General features: G+C 43.7%; 1 protein-coding gene across 8 annotated transcripts in view; it reads left to right on the top strand.

Annotated features, from left to right (window-relative positions):
• The window catches only part of hivep3a (HIVEP zinc finger 3a), a 30789-nt gene extending 13025 nt beyond the window's left edge, over window positions 1–17764 (top strand). For 5 of the 8 annotated variants that reach the window (XM_047605572.1, XM_047605574.1, XM_047605573.1 and 2 more), the window contains 6 exons: window positions 5017–9247; window positions 9596–9774; window positions 12366–12508; window positions 12597–12671; window positions 14487–15055; window positions 16444–17764. In XM_047605572.1, the coding sequence (XP_047461528.1) occupies window positions 5378–9247; window positions 9596–9774; window positions 12366–12508; window positions 12597–12671; window positions 14487–15055; window positions 16444–16941 (5334 nt within the window). In that variant the 5' untranslated portion in view covers window positions 5017–5377 and the 3' untranslated portion in view covers window positions 16942–17764. Of the gene's footprint in view, window positions 1–1590; window positions 1838–5016; window positions 9248–9595; window positions 9775–12365; window positions 12509–12596; window positions 12672–14486; window positions 15056–16443 lie in introns of those variants that run through there. The other 3 variants (XM_047605570.1, XM_047605571.1, XM_047605568.1) reach the window with 2 other exon arrangements.
• Window positions 17765–17822: the final 58 nt, after the last annotated feature.

The raw sequence follows: 17822 nt of genomic DNA, 5'->3' as shown, positions 1-17822 counted from the left end.
CTGGTAAATGTTAATGTATTGTATAGCTTGAGGTCCAAAACCACAGAGGTCTTTTTAGAGAAAACAGGACAGTGTTGCAAAACCTTATCTTGTGGCTTCCACCCTGTTCTCTTTCTAATGAAAATGAAAAATCCTGTTGAGGAAATGTGTGTGGAGGGATGATGTTTGGGACTGTCTCCTGCCCCAGCTGCACAGACGGAGCCGTCCCCCGACAAAGAGTCCAACACTGGTAGCTCCGTAACATCCAGATATGCTGACACGTAGAGCAAGAGTTCATGTCATATGCAAACAATACGACAACCAGCAAAAATATATTGAGACAATCGAATTTATTGTCAGATGATTTAGACCTCAGTTAACATTTGTCATAAATAACAGTGTCTGTAATGGTTTCTGTGTTTACTTAAAACTCTTGTCTCACTGCAAAACATTTGCCCACTTCACATCATGCAAAAAAGTGCATAAGGGGTGGAGTAAGTACTAAATTCACTGATTTAATTTGTTGTCGATTAAACAGTTACACATTGCCGGAAAACAGTCAGAATTTGAATGCACGCAGTAATTTTGCCATTTTTGGCCAGTAAACTGGTTTCCATCTAAAGTGAGTCTGGGTTTTAATGAAATGATGTCACATCAAGATAAATGCTGCAAGAGAGAGAGAGAGAGAGGATGAATGAGGATGATGTCATTCAAGTCAGTTTATCCCCACAGTATCAACTTTTTTGGTAATATTTTCAGCATTTTCACAGTTTTTGCATAACTTCCTCTTTATGCGAAATACAAACAGGCATAAAGCAGGTGCACGACTTTTAAAAGCTGCCGATTGACGTGCTTCTCGTGCTTCTAAACAGTGTTTATTTGTAGCCTAAATCCAGAAATAGTAAAAAGAGGTGGCTCTCGTCCTTTTCGATTCTGGAGCCCTGGACTCACAAGGACTCTCTGTTGCCTGGTGCAGGATGGACAACCTGGGCTCTCTTCCATTCCCCTCTCAGCTTCCCCTTTTCATGCCTGGCCAGTTGAGTGGCTCACCACCTGCCTTCATCCCACCGGCCGGTATTCCCTCAATGCTCCACATGTCTGCAACCTTTCAGTCTGAAAAAAACAACAAAACAAAACAAAAAAAAACTCAGGGGGTAGGGGATGACCCATGGCGGAGAGTGAAGTCAGAGTTGCCCGGACTCGTTTCAGCCAGACCCCTGGAAGGAGCTTGAGCAATTGCGCTGCGGACATTCTCCAGAACTGTTTTTTTTTTTTTTTTTTTAAATCCCCGTGCCTATTTTTTTTCCCCACCTGGGTCCTTATGGGTTTTCAATTTTTCCAAGGTTCAGCAGCAATATTGCTCCACCTATGCTGGAAAAAAAGCTGTGAATGGGGAAACTGTGTTTTAAAAATATGAAGTAAACCCCTCCACCACCTCTCCCGGTCAAATTAAAACATCGACCACTCACCCTGCCCCTCTACCTCTTACTGCTTTGCCAGCTGTGCAGCCCAAGTCCGCTGCCAAGAGAAACACAAGCTTACGTCGACTTCCAAATAAGGAATTGCTGCTTGAGTTTGACCTGAAAGACAGAAAGTGAGAGAAGTGGCGGTGTGGGTTATGAAAGAGGTGGAGATGGACAGGGAGAGAGTGTCCCCTCCTCCTCATTCATACGCATAATATACTCAGGTACCTGTTTGCCAGCCCAGTGCACGTAGAGCGGAGGCTCGATTACCTCCCTCTCCCTTCACCGTCACTCTCATTCATCCTTTCTCTCCCTCTCTCTCCTTCCCATCACCTCTCTCTACTCTCCTCGTTGCCAGTCATTCACAACCGGAGGACGCCGCCACCTACAACCAGGTAAAAAAAAAAAGAAAAAAAGAAAGCCATTGATATCCTCTTTGTCATCTGCAGAGATTTTGATGTGTGAGATGTGTGACGTGATGTTGGGACTGAGGGGGTTTTCTTCATTCATGTCTTTGTCATTGCACACGGCTGCTACATCTGTGAGCAAGTGAGTGGTGGAAAATCACAAGAGTCATTTGTGCAATTGTACCCCGAGACTGAGCTGAATTTTTTTTTTTTTTTTTTTGTGGCATTTTACACATATGCCGACAGAGCAGCATCCGCAGCATGAGAGTGTGCGTGTATCTATGTGTGTCTGTGTGTGAATGAAAGAGAGGGGGCATATAGTGAGTGGTTCGTGTGCTGTGTATGTATTGAAGCTCAGACTGTGAGTGAATGAGCTCACTGTGTTGTGCATCCAACCTCTTATGTGCGGCGTGTCGTACCGTGGACCTGTGGGAGCACTCCCGAGGTGCACACACACACACACACACACACACACCACCGAGGGAAAGCTGTGTATGCACTGACTCCCAGAGGGCTCTCCTCCGTCCCTGGAGAGGGCTGTTATCAGGCTGTCGATGAAGCTGCGCTTTCTTGACTGCATTGCTAATGCACGGCTGACATCATAGGGGAAACACGACAACAGGCAAGGGTTCTGGGTGTTGCTTAAGACGGATGAGACTGCCAAGTCCAAATTTTCAATGTGTTTCATCATAAAATTGTCAATGAAATTTCTACATTTTGCTCCAGCCAATCAGACACCGAATGTTATTGCATACTTGAGGCTCTTAAATCGTATTACACCATTTCAGTCTAACTGGAGCTTTTTTAGGTGCACCTTAATTCAAAAAATTTTTTTTTAAAGAAAGGCACTGTAGATGGGTTTGAAATTGTTTTTTTAGTCCCCGTGTATGCCTTTTTCTTTGTAATCGCCCAAAAAACACGATTATCAGTGTAGTACAAATTCAAGACTACCAAAGTATTGATTTTTTTTCATTATTATTTTTCTTGTAACGTGTTCTCTCTCCAAAAAACAGTAGCTTCTGGGAGGGAGGCACCTCGCTCGCTCTCTCTCTCTCTCTCTGTAGTCTGTGAGGATGCTGGAAGATAAATTTAGCCCTCCAGCTCTCCTTCCATCTGCTACCACATGGTTTAGGGCCGTTACCATAGGAACCACCGCTGGGTGCCCATTAGTGTGAGAAGAGGAAATTTACAAGATTTTTAAAAAGCCATTTATACAATATTCTCTTTCTGCGTGTGCATGTGTAAAATTCACAAATGTATTAATAAGTGTATCATTTTTTTTTTTGCGGTTTATACCTGCAGATTATAACTCTGTCTATCCTCAGCACAGAAAACCTTTGACAAACATATTAAAATAATGTTTCATATTATGTTGTAATAGATTTTTCAAGTGAGCACTAATTACAATATACTATGGGTATATTTATCACTTATTAGAACCAATCACCTTTTTCTCGCTATTGGTTCTACACGCGCATTAGCAGGAAGCACAGGTGTAGTTGGCAGCATTAATGATGGTTGTATTAAAGTGTGTCTGTCCCATGAAATTAGTTTTGTGCATCCTAACTCAATGCCATGGCCTACTGGAACACAAGGAGCATCAGTGGAACAAAGACATGACTTGTATAGTATGGGAAAAGGAAATCATCATCGGAATCAGCAATTGCAGCAATAAAATTTGTGGATTTCCCTGTAAGAAGAGACGTAATGATTTTTGATGGATTGTTTATGTAGAAGGACACCGATCTTCAGTTCTAGCCGTATAGTCATTTGAGCCGCTAAGCAGTCGTATCGATGTCGACACTGGGTATGTCACACTGAGATGTGTGATTTTTTCTAGTACAACCTCACAGTGCATGCAGAGAGACATGTAAGGCTGAGAGCCAAGGACGAGAGGAAAAAAAGGTTGAATCGAAAAGGTTGGTTGCTAGGTTCACTTGGACTGTGTGAGACGTAAAAGAACAGTCACTAAACTCAGAAACAGCATAAATCAGTAGATGCAATGTATGATTTTAAAAATGTTACTTGTCATGGGTGCTGTTATTTACTAGATCAGTGGTTAACCTCTCGCAGTGTATACGGGTGCTCTGAGCATTCTACAGTCTGAGGAGTTATTTTGAGAAAGACCAGTGAATCTTTGACTCTGCTAGAAGCTATTAGTCCAGTTACACTACCTGACTGACCTACATTTAGCACGTCGGCTTCATGGCAAGAGTTAGACCGATGATCTCAGTGGTGTTCTGCAAACTGCAGAGATCTATACTTAATATTTTATATTTGTTTTGGTAAGAAGCGGTACTTTCATGTTCATGCAACACTGGCATGTACTGTTCCCACAAGTTAAACCAAAGATGGTTACCAACCTGTTATCAGTAATTTGGATCAAATCTAGCAGCTTTGCCGTCTTCCTCTAGAATGTGGGTGTAGAAACCAGCTGGTCAGTGCGTGGGATGTCTTGTTTACTGTTTCAGTATGCTGGCACAAAATAAGATTGGGAATTTTCTTCAGTTTCTCCACTGAGTCACCCTGTGCATGCATTCACAGCTAACAGCCACTCCTCACCGTCATTTAGCTCGTCCCTTTTACACAGTAATCGGGTGAAATTCAAAACTAACAAAGGAGATATAGACATTCCCATTTGCTGCATTGTAGCACTGTAGTGGTGGTCATCAGTTATTTAAACATAATAGGAAAACATGTTTTAAGACAACAACATGATTAAGAAACACAAGACATTAGGATGAGATTTAACTGGTTTTAAAAAGGCATAATGAGATGTAATGCCCTGTCCGACAGGCAAATGTTTTGGTTCACAGATTTGAAATAGGCTGATCATAAATCGCTAAAGACTGCAACAATTTCAAGTTATGCTGTTATTGCGTTGCTGCAGTCAGTTTGCCCACATTACTTCTCTTGGGGAATCTTTACAGAATCATCACTTTTACTGACTGGATGTTAGTAGTCTTATTTTTATTTTTGTACCAAAATATATTACATAAGCCATTCTAATTTAGTCAGAGGAAAGTGAAACACTAATCCTATGACACATAGAGTGACATGTAACATCCACATCCATATTTGGCGTAATGAAGTGGGGGTCATAGGGACAGTTCCTAGAAGTTGAAATGTATGAAATCCCCTATATAATGAATTATTTATTTTCACAGATCTTCAAGTTGGGAAGACGGATGAATCATACATTCAACTGAGCCAGCTGAGCATCGGTTTGTGTGGCAGCAAGACTGCCTGAGTGGTTCATTATGGGATACTATAAGTCAGCATGGCCGTGGACTTCCTCCACAGCACTTGATTTGTCACGGCTGCATTATGCGATGGAACCATTCTACATTTGATGACATTCTGGTTTCAAGAAATAAAGTTTAAGGAAGTAAAAATTATGAAGCCTGACAGTCGAGTAAGGTGGATTATTTGATAGAATTCTCTCACATCAGACCCATTACACAGTTAATGTAGCCTTGCTAAGGCAGACTCATCCTACGTGTCTACCCAAGGCTGTCCTTCCATTTTATGGAGGCCTTGCATAATCGCCTAACGACTGGGGAGCAGTCCGGAGGTAACGAACATTGCCAACCAGAGTCTCCTCAGCGGGGCCCTAACCCCAAGTCTCCCTCCAAGCCACGTCAGCAACTACAAACTGATTCTCCAAAGTCCCATGGCACACAGCAACCCAAACCATCAAGAAGGCAGAACCCTGAGCGCAAACGTCTCAGACACCAGCGGCAGAGCACTGACTCAGATACAGCACCAGAACACAAACATGAGGCAACTGCAGCAACAAAAGCTCCTACGGTTTCTAGTTTGTCACAAGGTGCCTCACCTTCCACAGCAGGCGGCCATACTCAATCTAAACCTGAAACCCAGGAGGGTACCCCAAAACAGAAACGTGAGCGTAAGCCTCAGAGACCAGGCAAATATGTTTGTACATACTGTGGCCGTGCATGCGCAAAGCCTAGTGTCCTACAGAAACATATTCGCTCCCACACAGGTGAAAGACCCTATCCCTGTGCTCCATGTGGCTTCTCTTTTAAGACCAAGAGTAACCTGTACAAACACCGCAAATCACATACCCACAGGGTGAAGGCAGGTCTTGCACTGGGGGAGCCAAAATCTGTAGAAGAACAAGTCACTGAGTCAGAGGATGAAACAAGACAACTACCATCACCTTCCTCCCTTTCAGAAAGACAAGGCAGTGTATCCTCACTGAAAAGTCACGAAACAGAAAGGACCGGAGATGCCACTGAAGGCAGCAATGACTCTCATGCAGTGAAAAAGAGGCTGGCCCTGCGTCTCAGCAGAGGAAAACATGCTCCTCAAGACTCATCTGATGAAAAGACCACATCTCTAACATTAAGTAGTAGAGGCAGTACAGAATCCGGGTACTTCTCTCGCTCTGAAAGTACTGAGCAATCACAGGACTGCCCACCAAACACAAGTGCCAAAAGCTATGCAGAAATCATCCTTGGTAAATATGGGCGTTTTGGACATCTTCAGAGGATGTCTCGTCATCATAACCAGCATCCCTCTGGTCAGGAGGACAAAAGCATCTCTTTCACCGTGCCCAAGAAACATGTCATTGACCATATCACCAAACTCATCACTATCAATGAGGCAGTGGTGGACACCAGTAAAATTGACAGCGTAAAGCCAAGGAGATTTTCACTCTCCAGAAAGAATAGTTCTGAGTCTCAGAAGAGTTCAAGTGCAAAAGAGCCACTTATTCATAGCCCGAAAGCCGGAGATCTGGGGTATAAAAACAGTGGCTCTATCACCATGGGAGTTCCATGTGAAAAATTTCATCATCCATCCCTAAATGTGGAGCAGCCAGCTGGCCAAACATCCACCGCCCCTCTGGTGAGAAGCCACTCAATGCCATCTGCAGCAAGTTCATTCGATGCCTCCAGTGGTGGCCTCAACAAATTCCGCCTTAGTCAGTCCTTTGATGAACGGCAGCCTTCTGAAACACAAGCGTCCCGTCGTTACGGGATGCTAAGACGGCAGCGGGCTTTTGAAATCCCAATTGGTGCTGAACTTACAAAAGAGGAACATGAGGGTTCTCATTCATTTTACTCTGACAGCATAACCAATGTGCCTGACCATAAGCAAAGTCAACCACAACCATATGAGTGTGAGGCCTGTGGCACTGGATGCAAAGATTGGGAAGGTTATAAGAAACATAAGCAAAGCCTGTGCCTCGCACATCATCCCAGAAATGAAGCTGTAATTAGTCAAATGGAGTGCTCACAGCTAATTAACCATGCAGTCAGAGCAGGAGCTTCAACGATGCGCAAGAGAAGGAAAGAGGAGAGTTTTGAATTTGATGACCCTTCTTCTCCTTCATTACCCTCTCCTACTGTCTTGTCAGGACAGTGTAAAGATGAGAACAGTGTAGCTTATGAGAGCCCCAGAAGGCCTGCACTTCAAACTTGTTCTGTAATTCAGCATACTAGTTCATTTGAAAAACAAGAATCTCTATGCAATGAGAATCAAGGCACTGAGGCAACAAAGACCTCTCCACCTCATGAAGAATATCAGCGGGTGCCTCCAAAACAAATCCCACAACAGTCAACAAAACTAACAGTTCGGAAGCTGGTCCGGCAGCACAGTGTGCAGGTTCCAGAAATACTGGTAACAGAGGATTCCAACATGAGTACAGAGACCTCAGTAGAGCCACCCTCCACAGCAAAGCATTCAGAGAAACCTGATGAATTTCAGTGGCCAGAGAGAAGCCCGTCTCTAGCGCAGCTCCCTATCGAAAAGCTTCCGCCAAAGAAGAAACGCTTACGTCTAGCTGAGGCTGCCCAATCTTCAGGGGAATCCAGTTTTGACTCTATATCCTTGCCCCGCAGCCCTAGTCAGGACAGTAATGCATCATATGCATCCAGTCGTTCCACATCCTTTGAAGAGCCTAACAGACCAGACATGGACATAGCAACATCAACACCCCTGAGGAGATCAAGAGCTCCTCACATGTTGACAGTCCCTGGGGTCCATCATCACAGGGAGATGAGGCGCTCAGCATCTGAGCAGGCTCCTCATGACCCACAACCAAGTGTCCTAATGTCTGAGACCCGCAGTAAGTCTTTTGACTACAGTTGTCTGTCTCCTGAGCGCTCAGCAGTTGGTTGGAGGGAAAGAAGAAAATGTCTTCTAATGAGACACACTGCTATCAGAGATCCCGATGAGGAGGAGGAGAAGCAGTGTAGCTTTCCAGAACATAGTCCTGAACTTGTCGGCCCTAGCAAATCCTCTCAGGCAGACTCAAGTTCTGTAACCTGCAGTAGGTCTTCTTCTCCTCCAATATCAGGAGAAACAGTCTTAAGTAATCCAGTAGAATCACAAAGCAAAGAGATCTTCTCTCAATGGAAACTTAGTCAAAATATTCAATTAATGGGAAGCACAGAATTGTCACTTACTCATGACCCATCTTTAGCTGTCAAAGAGGAGGCCACACATATCCATACAGAAGTGCCCCCTCCTCAAGCACCACAGCCCTGTCTCAAACCTCGACCATCAGGGGCTGCCAGAGCCCGCTATCTCCCCATGTCTACAGGACTGAAGCTTGAGATTCCCGTACAAAATGAAGACTATTCAGAGCCTCGAGTAAGCCACTCCTACACCCAGCGGTCTGTCCCTAACATTACTTCCAGTCTGGAAATACTGAGGCCTGTCATATCTCCAGCAGTAGCGGTTCGTCTCCAAACAGACACCCTCACCCCAGCATGTGCCATATACACAACATTGTCTCAGTCCACCTCTCCCAGGCCACAGGAGGCAGTTGACGCTGTCTCACATAATATAGGTAACCCAATGACTGAATATAAAAACCACAGAGACATGAGTCCAGATTTTCAACTGTGGTCTGATGATGGCCTGAGGTTATCAGGCCCAGGGGGCAACAAGCGTATGCTTTCCCCTTCAAACAGTATAGAGCTCCCCCCTGAGTCACAACAGCAGCAGAAAAGAGTAAAAGAAGAAGAGGAGAGGGAGGTGGGAGGAACTGACAAGGAAAAGGTTGATGCATTCAATCAGGAACGTAACCCAGAGAACCAGTCGTGTTTACCAGGTGTCTGTTCCCCCATCTCAAATGTTGGACCTTCATTCCCCAGTCTGCTGTCCAGCACCTGTAATAGCTGGTGCTATTTGAACTACATTAAACCAAACCCTTCTGCTCTGGATGAACAGAAGCCCTCAGTGTATTCATCATGGTCTACTAGTGGCTATGACCCCAACCCACCTGGCCTCTCCAGCAAGACGGCACTCTCTCTGCTGCACTGTAAACAGAGGCTCAGTCCCTCCATCTACACTATATCTCCCATGTCAGTCCAGACAGCCGAGTCAATGGAGCAAGAGGACAACAAAAGACCCTGCTCCACGGAGGTAATTACAACACTGATCACTGATTACACCTGTCCATAAATCTGTGAGACTGGCTATAATTGACCATAACAACTGAACTTCTGGGATTATCAGACTAATCCCCATGTAAAGGGACAACACTGCGGTACACCATGTAGAAGGTGAAACAAAAGGTACCTCAGAGGCAGTTTGCAAACTTTAGATTACATAAACATAAACACATATCCCATAAAAACAAAAGAAAAAAAAAAAAGATGTTATATGACAAATGTTGTGAAACACATCGTTCAATGAGAATTCCCAATTTTTGTCTCCCTGGGCATGCTGGAGCAGAGTTGGTGAATTTGCCCATGTCTCTTTCGAGTGTAGGTCTACAACAGCCAGTCGTACAACAGAGACCACAAGGGAACGGGGGAAGGACGGCAGCCGACAGGTGACAACAGCTCAAACCGAAAAGAGGAGATGGAGGAAGAGAAGACGCAGGAGAAGGAAGTCCAGTCATGCTCCACAAACAAACAACCTCCTGACATATGGATCTCTGAGAGAGGGTGAGACTTTCTGACAGATTATCATTGTATCATCATTTACAGTGTTGAAAGCTTGCTTCACATATTGTGGTACGTTTTGGAAAGTGTTGTCTGTCCATCGTGTTGGAGAGGCCAGGGGTTGGCAGTCTGCGCCAACGAAGCCCGTCTGGTGAAGGCTTGAAGCCAGGAAACTACCTAGCTTCCTCTGCTCCTGCAGAGATTCATTTACACCAGCCATGACGGCAATTCACATGGAGCAGCACTACATTGTTGTGTGCGTCAGTGTTGTGCCAAATTGACACCAAAGAAAATCTAGGCCTGTGAACATACAAAGCATTAGTCATTACAGTTAATAAGGTAGGCGTAATGGCTTTTTAAATAAATGATCAGGTTTAAATGACCTGGGCAGACAACAGCATTGGTATAACTTGTTATATTTTTGATTGATTCATTTCATTGTTTCGTTGGTCTATAAATCAACAGTGAATTTTCCACAACTTCCTGGAGTGACATATTTTAGAAAAAAATACTTCATAATGTCAAGATTATTATTCTGTTGATCTACTAATTGTTGCAGGTTTATTTTCAGTGTTAAAATATGAGGGAAATAATGTCTAACATGAAGACTTTCTAGGCAAAATAAATGAAGCCTGTCAGGCTCAATAGAAGTAATGACTCAATTAGGCTTATTAAGGGACCATTGATGGTTCTTAGTAATGAACTCCTGGCTGGTTGTTACTATCTCTAAACCGTAACTAGATGTCCACGATTGAACGGACATTGTTGACAGTGTTGTTATGCAAATGAAAAGACATCTGACTGGTTAAAGAGTTACATTTATACAACTGGACCAGTAGGACGTCTCAAAGAAGCATCCATCCTTGTTTTAAGTGCTAAACCGTATATGAAATGGTGGCACGAAAGTTCTGACAGCAGGTGGGTTTTTCTGCACAGAGTTTGAATGCTGTCTGTTTGCCTGCATGGTGATTTCTGCGGGTGCTCTGCACACACACACAATCTAAAGACATTCATGTTAGGCTTAGTCAGTTATTTTAAGTCTTTCTGTGTTAGCCTTCTGATAGTCCGGTGATCTGTCAAAGGGTGTACCCTCTATTTCGCCCAATGACGGCAACAAAAAGCTAAAGCCCCCTGCAACCCCTTAAGGAAAACCACAAATAGATAATGGATAGAAATGAAAATGCGAGTAACCATAGCAACAGTACTTATGCTTAAATTCACAGAATGATCTCATGATTTAGACACAGCCACACCTTGTTACCCTTTAGTAGGTAGTGGTGATATGCACTACATATACACTGCATCTCAACCACCTCAAAGTGTCCTGATACAATAATAGAGTCCATCTGGCAGGAGGCTTTGCATCCCTGTTTCAAAGATAACAAGAGGAGCATTGATTGACTTTCACATTTTATTGAAACTTTTAGATGCAGTATGAGTGAAATGCAGTGAATTTGTAGGCAGATGTGTTATCTGTCTTAGTTAAAGCACACACACAACCTCGGAATGAGTTTGCGCCGAGGTTAAACCAGACACACGCAGTAGCTTTGATACCTATCAGACATAAACACCGTGGTGATGCGACACAGGAGAGTGCAAAGAGGTGCCATCTGTGTGTCTCTTTTTGGTTTGAGAGTGTGTCTGCGAACAAAATCCCTGTTGTGACTCATGTTGACGCTCATCGCAGCCTTCCTAAAAGAATGAGTCATCCTCACACCCGCTCGCCTTCTCCCTTCTCCGTCTGTTCAGTCTGTCTGAGGCACAAAAAGACACAACGGAGGCAGCGAGGTAGTCAAACGTTGCAAATTTTTTTGAAACCGGCCCGGGGAAAGCCAATGGCACCCAGTCTCAAATTATGGGTGGGTGTTGTACAGTGTAGTACAACACCGTACAGTATAGTGTAAAGGCATGAGGCAAAGTGTTTGTCTTTCATTAACTTTAAAGTTTTTCGAGACTTTAAAAGCTACCATTTATGATACCTGCAGAGTTTGTCCAGCCGCGCAGCCTGCAATGAAAATAGTAGAAAAAACAGCCGATTATAACCAGAGCCATTGTTTGTCACGGGAATGTGTTTTCATTTTGGGTGTTTTTTCATGCTTATTTGGAGCAGCAGCTGGTTAGGGCCAGGGTTTCCCTCCCTCTCTGCCCTGTTTTTATTGGCTGGCTGCAGCAAACCCCCGGACCTTGAGGCTCATCGTATGCTCCCTCTTGTTTGGACTCGGAGGCGGTGCGAGCCATGAAGGGGGGTTTTAAGGCACTGGGGGTGGGGTGGGGTTGGGGTATGGTTTTGGCTTATGAAAGCTGCTCTGTGGAAGCTGAAGTGGGTTCCTCGCTGAGGGACCCTCAGTGTACATGGAAGGGTGGACCCCGTGCCTAGCTTGCACAGTGTGAGCTCCCTGTGACTAAAGGCCAAACAAATAGCGTACTTACACAGAATAAATACAAACACTAAAATTCTGCTTACAGGTGCTGAAGGGCCTGCAGCCCGTCCAGCAGCTCCTGTTACTCTCATATTGATTGCTACTATCATCCTGAGAGGAGCAGCATCAGTCTGAGGACCATACTCAAACCTCTTGCTCTCTTCACACCTGCAGGTCAAATAGGAAGTATGGCGTTGTGTCAGGTGGAGGTGGAGGGAAGTGCCAGTGTGAGTACTCTGGATTTCACTGCAAGAATATCAGTATGCCCTCCACAGAATCGTCACCATGTAACTGTAATTGCTGTAACAAAGCTGAAGGTAAGGGTAGATACCGAAACATTCCTATTCTGTAATGTTTGTGACGTTAACTGAAAGTCCACACTGAGCTGCTCTCTACTATTTCCAGGAGGCTTCACTGAACACCTGAGATCTGAGTCACACCAAAAAGAAACCTGCTGTTACCCAGAGGACACACATAAAGGTACGCTATGTTGTATGTATAAAGCTTTGGTAGCCAGAGACAAGGAACCTTTGGAGGTACTTCACTCCACCCAGCCTATGATCCTGAGTTAGTCATTTTAAAAAGTATAGGCACTTTGGGCTGTGCCTTGCAACACTGAACATTTCTGATTGGTCAAGTACAGTGTATTTTTTTACATCTCACTCTCTTACTTAAAGTGCAGCATGCAAATTTTTTAAATCTGCTTTGCTAACATTGCTCCTTTTTTTCCAACGTTGAGTCATTGCTCCTATTCACAAAGCCAGTAAGTCACACTCAACAGGAGAGGAGCTAATTTGGTACGATTACGTTTTATATTAATTTAAAAGTAAAATTCAAAGAAATTCAGCTTATTTTTCTTACCCTACACTCAACTAAATGAATTAGTGGAAATGAAGTAGATATTTAGTGTAACATAAGCATCGCTAATGCAGAATACAGCAATGTTAAAATTGGTGCTGTCAATAGATAAAAGTATTTAATTGCGATTAATCATATTATTTCCATATATATAACACGAGATTAACGCAAATGATTTTTTTTAAGATGTACATCTATGAGAGTTTTCAGCATAACTTCAACAAACTAATGACAGATACTGTCCAGAATATTGTCATCTAGCCGTTTCCATTGCAAATTATCTTGCTGCCTGATCCAGTGGTAAATTATTTACTACGACCGCACTTGAGATTCTGTTTGGTTTCACAACGTTACTGCTGCTTTGATCACTTTTTATATTTCCTAAATAGGCGATTTCATATAAGTGAACATCCGTGCGCCAATCGTGTATTTAAAAAATAAGTGAATTTATGTTTACACACTATTTACACAATCATTTCGACAGCCCTAGTCTAAAGACATATCACGCATAACTTACAGAGCTAACAACATTACACTTCAAAACAGTCAGTATTTCACACAAACTGCAGTGATGAACCCACATCGTCTTTCTAATAACTTAAACATTATAGTGATATTATACAGATATCACAGTAACTACTGCTGCAACACACTAACGGTAGTTGTAAGCTAATTATAACTGAGCGTAAATGCGCCTACAATTGACCTTTTAACCTAATATCTGTAATCATACCTGGCCTACAAAGGCAGAGCAGTAACTACAGAAACCTTAAAGTTGAAGGGGAAAGTGTTGAAGTTTGAGGTCACCTGTCTGAATTGTGTACACATATTTAGGTTACAAAAACAACTATCAAACTAAAAAATTAAACTACAAGACCGTTGGAGAAATACAGATGGTTAAATCACCTTTAGCTAATGAATAGCTAATGTCCTGAGCACCTAGCCATAGAATCACATTTTACCTACAATAACTTAAATTTGACTAAATTTCTACTTACTGCGTTAAAATAGTTCATTTAATGGATTTATGAAATGTCAACATCGACTCTTGGTCACACAAGTTGGAAGATGAAGAGAAGACATTTTAAAGGTTTGCCAGTGGAAACAGGTGAGAGGTTCTCATACAGGTTCACACCCATAGAAGGGATTGACCCTGCTGCAGATAGCTTTATCTCATTGACGTTCTACACTTGCCTGCAGTTAGGAAAGTTGACGATATGAACATTTCCTTGAAAATTTTCCCATTGTTTTTAGCTGCAACTGCGCTGGACATGGTGCAAAAATGGCCGAAATTTGAAAGAAAAAAATGACGGGCCAATATTAGTCCAGTACCTGTGTCCCCACTGTTTTTATCTAAAGAACGCTGGTTGGTTGGTTCGAGATAATCAGCAATAATAACAGTATCAAATATTGTGGATTTCTTTTGTGTTCTGGTAGTCTGCGAAGACCAATCAGTCGGCCCAGATCAACCAAAAGATCTTCAGTGCTCTGATCGGGAGAACAATGGAAATCATGAGGATGACAATGCAAAAGACAAGGAAAGACATGGGGTAGACAACAAGTCCACAGTGGCTGAAAGCTCTCCTACTGATGGTGAGAACGCTCCTCCAGGCAGCCAGCTGATGGAGCCTGAACGCAGCCCAACCCTCTCAACCAGCCCCAAGGACTCAGCCCAGAAGAGCTCAGCCAGTGCCCGGAGGGCCCTGTTCGCCCGCCGACGCCTCGACGCTTCGGCATCGGCGTCCTCTGGAGGCTTCCATTCTCCTGCTCGAAGCCCGTCGCCCAGCTCTCATCAGTCCATGGCTCCTTCTTCCTCTTCATCCCTCTCTCCATCATCCAGTTGTCATGTCTCCCCTGCCCCACAGAGACCAGTCTCTCCAACCAGAGGCCTCTCCCCTGTAGTGGTCCAGTCCCAAGGGTCTGACTCATGTGGGCCTCTGGGCTCTCTGACAGATATTCCCGCTCCATGTCTTCCTCCAAAGGACCAACCATCCACAGTAAGACAGGTGATTCACTTTAGATTTTGATCCAAAATAGCAACAACACAAGTGTCCTAACATTTGCTGACAGGTTTTCATTTAATCTTCTTCTTATACGCTAACCTAATCGTCATTCTTTTCTTGAGCTTTACTCAGATTTTGCTGTGCGTATTATTATCACTGGCAAAGCGTGGCATTTGTCCAAACCGCAATCTGCGCTCACCTGTGACTTGTTTCAGCACTGTTAGTTTGGCCTCCAGTTTAAAATAAATTAGGCTTCGGCCCACAAGGCAAATCTTGTGTGGCTCGGTTAGATCCCAGTAAGTCAACACCTAGAACAAATATAGATAGGCTGGTACATATGAGGTTATTTTAAAGTCGCACACTTATTGGAAAGGAGAGGAAAGGCAAACCCTCTTGTTTTATATCAGTCAAACCGAGCCTGCAGCTCCCGAGCTTAAAATAATGCGGGAGAGCTCCCAAATAGACGCAACATGTTGTTCCTGGCCGGCCGCTGATAAAATGAGAAGCAGGCTTGTTGTTAAATACAGACGATTGGAACCACATGTCGACAATGAGAACAACATAGGTGAATATCTCCACTCTAAAAAAAATCATGCCTGCTCCTGACTTGTAGCTATATAGTAGTGTAAACTCATTGGTTTGTCTTCACTGTAATATAAGAGTGAATTATAAATGACGTTCTCTTCAGGATCGTTTTCCACACCTACGCGTTTATTTGCCTAAATAAGTGATGAACCCCTTTTGTATATGACGTTGTATGTAATGTTAAATTAAACACGTTATAATTCATAGCATTCATCAAACTCTGTATGAAACACTAGCTGTGTTTCCGCTACAGTTTTTTCTGCCCCAGGTCTTTAATGTTTACTTCACATTGGTTCACACTCTCAAAGGACTGTGTTTAGATCCATCTCCAAATGTGGTTTGAGATCGGATCACTCACGCGCACCTTCGTGTTCACATCGGTAATTTAAGCCACTTGGGAGCGGATGCCCCGGGACGGATGTTACGCAATGCCTGAATGAGGCCATATCTACACTGGTAAATAACAGTCAAGGCCACTAGCAAGCGAAGCAGAACTCAGAGAACTAGCCGTCAATGATGGCGTTTGCGTCTCACTTTTAGAGTAGACTCCCAGTTACACAACAGCTACTAGCTAACCCAAAGGAAGCTTCTAGAGGAAGATTAACACATGAATGTGCGGCATCAAAGCAAAGTAATCATTGCCTCATTGATGTTAATCTACAACATCAACAGTTGGGTTCATTAAAATCTCATGTCCTTTGAATGTGACTCATTCTGTCTTTTCAGGACTGACTTCTGTCGGTGTGCAGACCTAGTTTTGATCAGCAGAGCCATTAAACTTTTATTCCGTCTTATTGTTGTTGTAGCCTGTGGGTGAGGTCGGCCTGTCCCACTTTGCCCCGCATCCCACCCGGCAGAGCGGAACCCACCACGTCCTGAGCCACCTCCCTCTGCACTCGCAGCAGCCCAGCAGAGCCCCGAGCCTCCTGATTCCGATCGGGGGGATCCACATGATCCAGCCCCGGTCCTTCCTCCCCCTCTACAGTCTGTTGTGCAGCCCCCCGGCCAACCCCACGGGGACGGGGACGCCCAGGAGGCTGGCCGACGCTCCCAAGGCGAGGCTGTCCCTGCTGCAGCGACAGGACACCCTCAAAGAGTCGCCGGACCCCGAGGCGCCGGGACAAGCGTCCGCAGGCTATTTGCTGCACAGAAAGAGACAAGGGTGCTTCAGCATCCAGCAGCCGTCCAGTCTAGACAAAGAGATGAGACACGGGGAGGAGAGCGCAGACGCACCTGTTACACCTGTTTACCCTGAAACCACCCAAGGCCAGAGAGACACGCCCTCCTCCCAGACTCAGCTCTGATAGGAGGCAAAGACACCGCAGACCAGCGCGTATGTAAAAGAAACAAAAAAACAAAAAAAACTTCCACCACACTCTGGTTCAGAGTCCGACGAGTAAAGGCAAGAGCACTTGAGCACCGCTTCTGAATGACGCTGTTATGTAATTATATGAATAATATAAATATATCTATAGACACTATGTTAGATATGCAGTATGTTTTGTAAATCTTTTTTACCCTCTTGTTCGATGTCATCTGTGTTTATTTATTTATGTGCTATTATGCAAATTCTGTACTATATGCAAAAGCAGCTGGAATGAAAATAGACAAAGTTTGAATCAGTTTCCGTATTAACCCCTTCCCCACCTCCACCCTCCCGTTGACAGCTCTAATATACTATTGCTGTGTTAATGTACTGTATTACCAAAATGGATATAGAAAGGTACCACAAATATTTATTCACCCCGACCAGTATTTTGAAGTGCAATTTTATGTCGAGCTCGTGGTTTGAAATGTCATTCTTAAAGGCTGTGATGGTTCTTATTATGATTCTTATGATTTGTCCGACTTTTGTTGTCATCGTCTTACGATCAGCTCCTTTTCTAAGACCTTTAGGAAAGTCAAGTTTCCGATCAAGACCATTTGGAGTGCACTGATTTTATATCCAGTGGAAGCCTGTTTCACATACATGGTAGCTACACGGTACAATTTTGTTTCTGTTGTTGTTGTTTTTTCACAAACAGATACATGTATTTTTGTGTTGCTGCTTTTCTAAATGATAATCGCTCTCTTGTCATTTTCATGTCAACCATTAAACATTCTCATTTTTACAGATTTATATTAAAACGGTGCTACGTGTGTGGTTTTTGACTCATGGGAATTATCTTTTGCTCCAATAAAGATA

This window comes from Mugil cephalus, chromosome 14, assembly GCF_022458985.1.
Source record: "Mugil cephalus isolate CIBA_MC_2020 chromosome 14, CIBA_Mcephalus_1.1, whole genome shotgun sequence".
NCBI lineage: Eukaryota > Metazoa > Chordata > Actinopteri > Mugiliformes > Mugilidae > Mugil > Mugil cephalus.
Note: the sequence above shows the minus strand (reverse complement) of the source record. Positions and strands in the feature narration are given on the sequence as shown.